The sequence below is a fragment of the Lupinus angustifolius genome, chromosome LG20 (assembly GCF_001865875.1).
Source record: "Lupinus angustifolius cultivar Tanjil chromosome LG20, LupAngTanjil_v1.0, whole genome shotgun sequence".
In the NCBI taxonomy this organism is placed as follows: Eukaryota; Viridiplantae; Streptophyta; class Magnoliopsida; order Fabales; family Fabaceae; genus Lupinus; species Lupinus angustifolius.
In genome coordinates, this window is record NC_032028.1 from 20,143,787 (window position 1) to 20,156,434 (window position 12,648).

Here is a 12,648-nt window from a genome sequence, read left to right on the forward strand (position 1 = left end):
GAATTGTTGAAGTAGTTCACATCTTGTGGTTCAGATCTATCATCATCTACTTGTGGTTAGTGTTTGTGTTGTTATTGTGTTTATCAAGGTTCTTAATGATGCTCATGATGTTGACCTGATTATTGGTTAAACAATATAAGAGTCATGGTATCCACCTCGAGGGAAGTTTAGGCTTGTGATCACAAGTTGGATCATATGATGTATATGCTTCAACTTAAGGGGATTGTTTGATGTAGAATTGTTGAAGTGGTTCACGTCTTGTGTGGTTCATGGTTCAGATCTATCATGTTGCGGTTAGTGTTTGTGTTATTTAGTTAATAAAGGTTCTTGATGATGCTCATGATGTTGACGTGATTATTTGTTAAACAATGATGGTTTCTAGATGGTGATGTTGTATTGTTCTTCCTTATTGAAGATCATTCCTCAAATGTGGTCTTTATTGTTTGGTGTTGCCTATTGCTGACAATTATTCCTGGTATTTCGCTTATGTCCATAATGATTAATCTTAGAGATATCTTTTGCAATGAATGGTTAAGTATTGTTTGTTTTTGTCTATGGTGGTTAAACTTTGCAAATTATTTAGTGAGTAAAAAATATTTTTGAAATTAATATAATCTGATGTGACCTGATACGGTTTCATTGTGGCCCGATGCGATTGCATTGTGCCATACAACGAGAGGCTCTTGCTCAATGATTCGTGCTACTCGTTGAACAAGCTTCTCTTCCGATTTTTTTAATTTCTTTATTTTTTTACTTTCTTTATATTTTACATTTTTATGAATGAAAGTTGGTGTGGTTTACACCTAAACAAAAATCCTTAAACAAAAAGAGATAATTATGGGGTAAAAAATAATTGCCACCTAGATGTTGTATTTGAAATAGCCAATTTGATAGGGAACAATAAATTATGTCTTTATACATCATATTCATTTGTAACATTCAAAAATTGGGTGCTATAATAATTTAACTTACACATCGGTTTAATGAGGGTGTTTGTCAAGGAAGAAGCTTATTAAAATATGTTTTTTTTTCCACTTATTTCAAAACACCTTATTGAGAAATTAATTAATATTTTTATCATTTTTTTATAAGACACCCAATACCTTTGAACTTCTGAAGCTATTTCCTGAATTTACAAAAATAATAAAAATGAAGCTATTAATCTTTTGTTAAGTTACAACCACATGAAACTTCACCCTAAAGAAGGTTTCCATTTACTTATAATATTACAAAATTTGCATTACAATTTAACATCCAACAAATAAAATCTATACATGTAAATAGATTCAACTATTTTATGTTCATATGTTTTCTATAGTAAACTATAAACAAAATAAACATTACAAAAATAGTATTAATACTAAACATGAGTTAAGAAATATTCACCTTGGGCCTGAAAGCTCCATGGCCTGTACTAACAATGAAGAATCATCAGTAAGATCAGAATACCTATCTGATGAAGATAACTCATTGGGTTTGGGCTTATTTGTAGTATCAGAACTTTGAGGGTAAATTTCCCATTTTTCTGCAAGCCCATCACCTTCAAGCATTCTTACAACTTCAGACATTTTGGGCCTATGGTTTGGAAGATATTGTGTGCATAATAGAGCCACTTTAACAATTTCTTCAAGCTCAATAAGGTCATAGTTGCTCTTTAGATCCTTGTCTACAAGTAGTTCAAGCTTCTTATCCTTATGAATTTTCCTCACCTGAATGTTATAAAAGAACAATATTACTCCTTAATTTTTTACTTAGCTATGTGAGGAAGAGTTTTAATGAATGTTTGTAGCTTTCTTTTTAATTTGTTGTTTATGCTGTTACATCAAAATTTAAAAACAGAATCAATTATATTACTATATGCAAAGAATTTTGTTGTATTTTTATAATTAAAACTAATGTACAAGACATTGAGTATATAACCAACAAGGCGTTGGTCTAATGATATAAGACTCTACTGAATCTCTAGATAGACAAAAATGTCAATGATTCGATTCCTAGAAACGATACTAGTTATAGGTTAAGTAGTCAACAAGAGTGAAAAACAAGATGGATTATTTTAAAGGGAAAAAATTAAAGCTTACCCAATCAAGCATGGCTCCTTTTTGGTTAGCAACCTTTCCAAACTCTAGAGCTCTATGACCTGTGATCAATTCAAGAAGCAGAATTCCAAATCCAAATACATCAGTTTTCTCAGAAGATTGCCCTGTAGAAAGATACTCAGGTGCAATATGTCCCACAGTGCCCCTTACTGCAGTTGTAACATGTGAATCTTTATGGTCTAAAAGTTTTGCCAACCCAAAATCTCCAACTACTGCTTCACAATAATCATCAAGCAATATATTAGCAGCTTTAACATCTCTATGAATTATCTTTGGATCACATTGTTCATGTAGGTATATTAGTCCCCTAGCTGCTCCTAACCCAATTTGCTTCCTTGTGCCCCAATCCAAAACTGGCTTACCTAGTAATAACCAAAATTGGTATATGAATTAGACACCCAAAAGTTAGATAATCTGATTCTAGATTAATACTACAAAAGTTGACAAAATACTAAGTTGTTGGATGAAATAATATGTTAGTGATTTCTGATTCATTCCAGAGCAAGCAACACGGTACATTATTCTATAAAAACAGATTTGATTTCAATGACTTTGGAGTTTGGTGATTTCGGTGCAGTCGAACTAATTAGAAACGCAATAGCTTGAACTGAGTTAACCAAATCCGATAATTTGTTTTATGATTGGTCAATCATCCATGGGATTGATCGGTATCACTGCTCAACATTAGTCCATTGTGTTTATAGGTTTGTTAAACTGCACCAAAGTCAACAAACTCCGAAGTCACTGAATCAAAATCCATAAAAAAAATGATGCCATTGAGTATTAACACTCCAAGAATTTGAGCTCTTCATCATTTTTCCTGAATCTATTAATATGAAAATCTGCGATGATGCTCACCCTTAAGACGAGAAGCAACACTGCCGTTGGACATATATGGATAAACTAAAAGCCTTTCTGTTGGGGTCATGCAAAATCCATAAAGCCTGAGAAGGTTTCTATGCACTGCTAAGCTTATCATTTCAACTTCAGTCTGAAATTGTATCTCTCCACCAATGGCATTGCCATCTTTAAGCCTCTTGACTGCTACAATGATGCCATCTGAGAGAACTCCTTTGTACACTATTCCAAACCCACCCTTTCCTAATATGTTTTTGTTGCTGAAGTTGTTTGTAGCAATTTGGAGTTCTCTTAATTGGAACCTCTTCAAGTTTCCTAGGTACACTTCTTCATGATGTCTGTCTGTAATAACCATACTACACAATTATAATTGAACCAAATATGTTAAAGCACAACGTTTTATACATCAACAACCGAGCTGTATTGTCAAGATTTCATCTCAAAACCAATTGGCAATGAGAAGAATAGCTCAATAGGTATTTAAATCATATCTAAGAGAATGAGACACCCGATATGGGACTTTCTTCCCCAACATGCCCCCGCAAAATAAGTCTGTTGAACCAGACAGAGGGTTCCCTTTGACCCATGATTAAAGGACATCTTTTGGTCTATGATAATCGAAGAGAAATTGAGCTTTGGCTCTAATACCAAGTTAATGTTTCATCTCAAAATCAATTGGCAATGAGAGGAGTAACCTAACAAGTATTTAAACCATACGAGGCAAGCGATGTGAGACTTTTTTTCCAACAAAACCATTTACATCTAAATCCTTCTTAATGATTATTTTTCATGGTATTTCTATGCCTCTAACGATTAGGCTACCCTACATTTGATCTCTATCATAGTCTTTTATAATGAAATATAATTTAGCTTCAAGTAAAGGTTGTTAACAAGAAATAGTACCTTTCACATCAAAGAATGTCTGTTGATTATGCTTGTGCCTCCACCACATAACAAGTCCAAAGCCAAGAATTACCAAGCTGAGGCATCCCAGACTTAAACCAAGGGCAATGAACAATTTCTGTGCTTTTGGTCTGCCGGAAGGTAAAGCATCTAGAGTAGCAAAGGCATTGCTGTCAAAATCAATAGTAACTATGCAAAGAATATACTAAAGTACATTATGTTTGAAAGGGATTTGAGGAAACACAATTTAATTGAAAAGGAAAACATGAGCAATTCTAAAAGGATCTTATCTTACTACTCTTAGTGTTGTTTAAGTTCATGGACATAGGCATCAATGTCAAACCATGGCAGTTTGCTTCTTTTCCTGTACTGCAGATGAGGGGGTTTCCGACAATGCTGAAACAATATGAGAAAATTGGAATAACTTTGATGTTAATATACAGTTTTCTGCATTTTCCAGACAAGGAGAAATTAATATTCAAAATAGGCAAAAGAAACTGATTTACTTGAATGATTTGGCCAAAATTTTGGGTACAGAGCCACTGAGATTGTTGTAGGACAAGTCACTAAATAGATGTTCATGAAACAAAAAATTATCATTAGAAACACAGAAAACAACAAAAAATAATGATCTAGAAAGAAAGATCATGATTCATGAAGATTACAGGAAAGCAAGCTGTGCCATATTAGCAAGTGACTCTGGGCATTCCCCATCAAAACTGTTATTATTAAGTCTCCTGAAATCATTTCAATAACTGTTTAGCTTTATACACCAGAGATTATTAATGATCATAGCCATACACAACTTTTAAGCTTCAAATATTATTAACTCATAAATGCTTACAGGTATTGGAGGCTTCTCAAGTGACCCAAAGAGGGAGGAATTTTCCCATTGAAGAAGTTATTAGAGAGATCAAGAGTATGAAGCATGGTAAGTTTTCCTAGCTCTGAAGGGATTGGTCCAGTTATATTGTTATTCTGTAACAGCCTAAAAAAGTAGTCCAAAACACTCAACTTTATACTAAAAGCAGTAACAAAAAAAGAACATCAAGCTTGAGAGTTTTGAAATGCATAGTGCTTTCTCATTACTTACACACTCTGAAGGTTAGTTAAGTTTCCTATGCTTGGTGATAGAGTACCAGACAAACTTTGACTTGGAGTACCCCTGCACCAAACAAGACCATTCATTTCACAAAAATATATAAGCAGTTAACATTAAATGCTTTTTGTTCAATGTATTGAAGTTTAAACTTTATTTAGCAAATATTTCAGCTCCAAGTATAAGATTGAAGAAAAACTCACAGGCTAATGACAAGGTTCTCAGGTGAACAATACACCATATTCCAGTTACATGGATCAACTGCATCACCATCCCAATCATCTAAAATACCATGAGGATCCACTAGAGAAGCTTTTATACCCATTAAAGCTTGCACTGCAATAAGAGAGACATAGAAACCAAGTTCAAAATTCTCATTGTTGGAACTTATTTGAAGATATATCTCACACACTTTTGTGCAAATAGTTGGAATGCAAGTACAAAACTTATGATGATTACCTTCATAGTTCACTCCTTTAGGAGAAAGCAAAGCATTTGCAAAGCTCCAAAACCAGAACAATGATACAAAACAAATAACAGCATCTCCTTTTAGCATTTCCATTCAATTTGAATTTCTAAGAACAACAAGTAATGGATAAAAATATTGAAACTTTTTAACAATTCTCAAATGGGTATTCTTTCTTTTGCAAAGATTATCAAAATAAGAATGAAAAACATTTCTTGTTTTTCATGCTAGGAATCATATACACCAAAAAAAATGTTGTGTCAGACCCAAAGAAAAAAAAACAGGCTTTTGATAATATAAAGGGAAGTAGCATGCATGAGTGTGATTGAGTCAGGTTTTGTAATGAATAAAAGTATGAATGACCTTAATATGAACCAATTGAAGATAAAATTTGAATGCTTTGTAAGTATATGGCAGAAAGAGAATATGGTAAGGATAGAATGGGAAATTCATTTGTGTTAATCATGCACATACCAACTGCACATAAAGCAGAAAGAGCTTTTAACTTTTTAGAGGATAAGAATGTATTCATCCATGGTGTTAGAGTTTGTACATAATCATCACAAATAATATAAATTAATGAATTATGAATGATACAACTCGATTTATTTGTAGAGTCGGTGATGATTAAATGTGAATAGTAGATAATACATTATAATGACAAGTTTTTATTTTATTATGTAGTATTAGTTACATAGATCAAATAATGTCGTAATGTTTTATTATCATAAGTTATGTTCATGCAAATAATGTCTAGTGATAAAGTATTGACTAGCTTTTATTTGATCTACTCTTAACTTTTACCGATCTCCTTCACACATATCCAAACTATCTAAATTATGATTCTACTATCTTTTTTATAATAAGAACTACTTCAACTTTATCTCCTGCACATTTGTTTATAATCGTATATGTGGTGGGTCATTAATCCAATGCTATATTAATAGATTTAACTAGTGAGGTTTACACGGTAACCGATAACATATAATATAAGAAAGAAAAGCTATTTGTATAAAATTCCCTTCACAATTTACTATTTGATTTGAGATATGGTACAGTTGGAGTTTCATTCGCAAAAGCTTAGTTGGACCAGTTATAATCAAATATAAATAAAAGGTATAAATATGATTTTAGTTTCTTTTTTGTCTCCATAAAAAAATGATCAAAATTCCTAAAAAGTATTTTATATTAATTTTTGTTTTTGTCATTAGCCAGCAGCATTGTGTCTCAATGTATCTTTGTTTTGGATTTAGTGATCCTAATGTTTTAATATTTTGGATTTAGCCACTAGTGTATAAGTTTTGGATTTAGTTCTTGTCATGTGAGCATTAAAAGATGTCAATTAACCACAAAAATTAAATTACAAATATAGTAACTTTAAAAAATATAATTTCCGAAATCAATTTTGTTGGACCAGACTACAACCGGGGAGTTTCAAACTATCAGAAAGCTCCCGACTACTTGAGAGTTTCATTGTTAAGGAGAGATAGAAGAGTAGAGAATCACAAGTGAAATATTACATTTTGAACCAAAACTTTAAGACATTAGTTTCATACATATTTCTACTTATAAATTATTTTACTTCTTTAGGATCCGACATGAGACTTCACAACGTATAAAACTTGAATTTAACAGGTTAGAAATTATGTCAATTAAACCACAATGCTTTAAAATTGTCCTGTTTTTTTGTGAAAAAGAGAAGGAATCATTTTATACTTTATTCAAAAGTGGCACTATGTGATTGCATATATATGGGTATTTGCTAACTACAAGTTTTCTGTTTCTTTGAATTACTAAAAAAAAATTAACCCATAAGTTGATGAGTCTATGTTTGAGTTGGATTATGCATGCTTGGTGCTGTGAAGAATCCAATATTCCCTAAGTTTGGCCATACAGTAAAGTCCCAAACTCATTTTTATTTTAACCAAAGTATTAAGAATGTGAGAATCTCGAGAGGGGGGTCTTATGGGGGCTCGATATTTATCATAGATTTGGTCACCCAATAATAATGGCCTACAGTTTCTCTCTCATTGTATACTAGTCTAATGAAAAGCTATCATATATTTGAAAATAAAAAATGAAAAAAATTTAAAGTAATATTTTTATGTTATTTAATGAGATATGATTGACTTGGGACATGACACACAAAGCTATGTCTCTCTCTCATGTTAGGTTTAATTATGTAAATATATTTGGTTTGGAGAATATTTGTTGTATCACAAATAAGTCATATATTTAAATATTAATAGATCAATTATAAAAAATTATTGACAAGTTCATATTCTTAGAATAATGAACGGTGTAAAAAAACTATACACAATCAATACATCATTTATCTTTCATTTGTATTAGTTTTTCTAAGAGTCAGATGATAATGATAAAACATACTAATAAATTATTTAATAACAATGTATAAAACTTATATGTTATTTGTACTAGTATGCCTACATTATTTTCTCTACTAAGAATTGTATTTTATCACGTTCGATCTTATTTTCAAATTCACATAGTAATTATTTTTTACTAAAATAACTTCACTCAATTTTAGATGTGGTTCATTTTTAGTTTTTTTTGTTTCCCACGGGTATTTTCGCACTTGAGGCAATCATATCCGAGCCGGGAACATCCACATGTATGTGAGGCTAACTCTCTCAACAGACATTTTTTCCATCCACAAGACTCGAACTCAAAACCTTACTTAAGGGGAGCTGTAGGTACATTTCCCAAAAAAAGTTGTCCGACATTATTGTGAACATTTTTCCCACAATAACCTACTCCTTTTCATTTTAAAGACTTGAATTGGTCTGGGTATATCTAAATTTTTAGATGTTCATGTAATTAATAGCTAGGATGAAAATATGTTTAAAAAATTTATTTTTTGAGTAAGTAGACTCACACTTATAAATATAATACTATTTAATTGAAAAGTGGAGTAGTAGTTTCCCCATTAGACTCAAAAAGATTCTTTCTTAGCTTAATTAGGAAGTATTACATTAACTGATTTTTTTTATTTCTCACATGTATCATCGCATTAGAGGCAATCCTATCTAAACTAAGAATATCCACAGGTACGTGGGACTAACTCTCCCAACGAACATTACATTAACTGATTAGAAAAAGTAATTAATTAAGTAGAAAAATTGATTGAAACTAATTAACAACAATTCTAACAAATAGATACTTATTAACAAAATAAATAATAATAACTCATCACATTCCAATTTAGAAAGTGTTATAAATATGGAAAAGAATACTCTTCTGAAAAGTCAAATTTTTACTTTCTTTTTTTACACTTAAGAATAAAAAAATTATCACGTTATATTTAAATGATAAAACTGTCAAGTTCGAGTTATTTTTTTTCCTTTGTTTTCTGTGTTTTCCTCTCCTATAGCTCGAGAGGATCTTGAGGAGTTACATCACATTAATGTTTTTCCCATTTGTTTTTCTTCATTTTTTCTTTGTACTTAATAAAATATCTCCTAATATAAAGAGATAATTTATCTCTTTCAACTACTAAAATCATGACATGTATCATGTTTAATCATTTTTATAAAAATATTTCTAAAACTAAACAAAATAGTACATATGTCATATTTTTACTATTTGGAGAAAATAAATTATCCTGAAAATACTTTACTCTCATAGTTAAAACCCACAAGTTTTTGCTTGTAATGTTAGTCTCCATGTTATAGTATTCATGAGTTAAGGAATCAAAGGAGCATCTTAAACTAATGGCCAAGTACAAGTTTTTGATAAACAATGACATAAATGTGGGACACCCATTTTTCCCTACAATGCCAAATCTGAAGGGAGAATATCAATAAAGAGAACTAGGTTGAATAGGGAAAAGGGATAGGAGCCAAGGGAAACTAGTAACAAATTTATACCTAGAAGTGGTGGAATTTTTTTTACCCCATATAAAGAAATGAACATAGATATTAAATTATGAGGAGGGATCCACTTACTCCAATCATAACTATTAATTCTAGAGAAATCTAATGGTTGAAATTAATGAGTAAATCTAAATCACTAGATGCCCATAGAATTGATGATTATGGTGAGGAATAAGTTTAAAATTTTTACTCTTAGATTAAGTAAATCTCCACTCATAAATTATTATGCAATATGACAAAAACAAAAACAAAAAATAAGGATCAAAATGAAGAGATAACAGCTAGACTAATATTGTCACTTTTGATACCTCCATTTGTCTACATTGTATGTGTCTTTTCTTCTCTTGTCTTCTTTAGGTACAAATTAAAATCACTTTGTGGTGACATTGCAATCACAGACACCAAACAAGACAAGCTCTGAAAAGCTGCCATGTGTAAGAAGGGCCTAGGACATAACACATGGCCTACTACAATTATTTATAAAATGAAGGAGTTCATTACGAATCATCTAGTATCCGGGAAAGATTGTGATATATGACACAAACAAATATTTAACGATCTAAATTTTTATTTATTTTTAATTAAAAATTAATAAAATTAAAAATTATATTTCTCAATATTTTTTTAGTATCGGAGAGGAATCTAGTTAAAATCTTGAAAGTAAGTTGCACTGGGACATGCATAACCCTAGTTGGTGGAAGTACCCAATGTTAGTACCCTAATAGAATTGAGAGAATGTGGAATGACAAACAAATTTTCATAAAAAAGGGCATGCATGGGGCATTATGTTGTCATAAGGGGACTAAACAATATATGTGCTATTTGTTTGAAATTAGGTCATGAAGTGTCCACATCTCTAACAATTTGATACCCTTGAATCATAAGGATCATCATGAGTGTTTGTATTTTCTATAGTTTTGATGATAGGAGATGTTTGGTTATGCTTCTTTGTTTTAATAAATATAAACTATAGAGGAAGTGAAACATTTTAGATCTAAGATTTTGATTTCACTCATTTTTGTTTTGGTGTAGCAAATAGACTTTAAATTTTATTTTTATTTTAAAAAATGAGTGGCAATTTGGAGTGGAGATTAATGAATTATAGACTTTTAGTTCATTTTCAGTATTACCATATTTTTCTTGTACGTGAAATAATCCTCATTTATCAATTTAAAGTTTTTCATTTTTTACTATTAGAAGCTTATGACATGAAGATATTTTGGGCTTTAATATATTGGATGTGGTATATTTTTTTAAATTCTGGCGTATGAAAATTGAATCCCTAAAAATGCACGCCAAAAAAATTTGAAGTTGAACTCTACACAACACAAAATTAAACTAAACCCAACTGTTATGTGAAAAAATAATGTTACTTTGAAAGAGCAACCCTCACCCAAATAGTAAAAAAGTGATTGTTTGATTGTAAAACAACTTATACTTCTTTCTTTGGTTGAGAGAAGAAAATGAGAAGAGAAAAATATGTGGGAGAGATAATAAAGAGAAAGAAATAGATAAGAAAAAGTAAGAAATGAAGTAAATTTTTATATTGTTTGGTATGAGTAAAATAAAAAAGAAAGAGGTAAGATAGAAAATGTTATATTTAAAAATACAAAAATACCCTAATAAAAAAAGAATGAAAGGCTACTATCATATTATATTATTATTACATTCCAATGTTATATTTGTTATTTTATAACATCCAACACTTTTCACTAGTCTTTTCTTCACCTTCGGTGAGAGATGATTTTGTGTGGATCCCACATGTTTTTTAGTCTGTCCACATTTACTCTCTCCTCAATTAAATGAGAGAAAAATTTATTTTCTCTACAATTTTTCTCCTCCCAATTTCTTTCTTCCTTTTCTCTATACAACCAAATGAAGGCTTAATGGTAAAACTTTTCACCTTGCCCATCTTCACTCATAAATTTTGGAATCATTTTTTTGTGCAATTGATTTTTCCACATATCAATTTTTTAGGCAGTTTTTTATGGAAATTATGTACTTTTTTGTGTGTGCCTATTTACTAACATAAGAATGATAAATTAAGATAACTTTGTGGTGACATTGCAATCACGGACCCCAAACAAGACAAGCCCTGAAAAGCTGCCATGTGTAAGAGGGACCTTGGACATAACACATGCCCTATTACAATTATACATAATTGAAAATTCCTTCAAAGTAAGTTGCACTAGGACATTACCTAGTTAGGGGAAGTACCCTATATTATTACCCCAAAATAATTGAGAGAATGTGTAATGACAAATCATTTTTCATAGAAAATGAAAGGGTTTTTTTACACCTTGCCCGTCCTCTACTTGAAGTTCACAAAAGTTCAATTATCAAGAACTTCATTATTTAGTGGTTTGATTACTTCTTCATCTTTTCCTTTGTGTCTTAGAACATGCCTTACTATAGGAAATGTTTCAGCATGACCCCCTCAACATTATCAATTTTAATAATAATAAGAAGAATAAATACTTCTAAATTTTATTAGAGAATCAATGACTATTTGAGTTTTATAGAAGGTTCTAGTGTACCATGTTTTACCCACTAACAAGAAAGTGGTAGAATTATCTATCCACTTAAAAAAATGTGGATTAGGGTAAAGATTATTCAAAATGTATATTAGGGTAAAGATTATCCACCGTCATGCTAGCATGTGATTAATAAAATTTCTACGTGAGTGCTTCAAGTGTGATAGATATTAAAAGTGAAAGTAAAATAAGTACAAGGTACTACTTTGTATTTTTGTTGATTAAATCAAATTCAATTTTTGTACAAATTTAAAATATGAATATGGAAATGAATAATGGTATACATTAGAGTGAATCCCCTTAGTTATAAACTTTAATTTATTTGAGGTTGGTAATAAAGTTAATTCAAAAACCAAATTAAATTAAATGATATGAGCTCGATATAAATCCTTATTATAATTGAGTGTCTACAGGATGAATCTTCTCAAAGATCACTGGTCATAGTTCATTGATTATCCATAATGAGAGAACAAACAAGATAAGTGAAAAGAGAAAAAATAATGCATTTGTGATTTAAAGTTTAGGATAAACATCAATAACGCGTTGGTCTGGTGCAAAGTTCTATTAGATCCTAAGATGAACAAAATGTTAAATGTTCAATTCATAGGAATGACAATTGTTGGGAGGGGCAGTCATACACTTTGAAAAGATTAGTTCTTTATCCATAAAGGATGAAGTAGTATAAAAAAAAAAGTTTAGGTACACAAGATAAAAAGGTTGATTGAGAAAACATAGATATGTCAATAAGATGAAAGACATTGATGGTTGAAAAGGTTGATTGAGAAAACATGTCACA

General features: G+C 30.7%; 1 protein-coding gene across 1 annotated transcript; it reads right to left on the bottom strand.

Annotated features, from left to right (window-relative positions):
• On the bottom strand, positions 1,165-5,640 carry LOC109336668 (protein NSP-INTERACTING KINASE 1-like). The gene is made up of 11 exons (XM_019573403.1): positions 5,419-5,640; positions 5,163-5,295; positions 4,954-5,025; positions 4,705-4,848; positions 4,526-4,597; positions 4,367-4,426; positions 4,156-4,256; positions 3,861-4,010; positions 2,958-3,299; positions 2,082-2,461; positions 1,165-1,709 (listed from the first exon to the last, which is right to left on the bottom strand). The coding sequence occupies exons 1-11, from the start codon at positions 5,519-5,521 to the stop codon at positions 1,383-1,385; spliced, it is 1,884 nt and encodes a 627-aa protein (XP_019428948.1). The 5' UTR covers positions 5,522-5,640; the 3' UTR covers positions 1,165-1,382.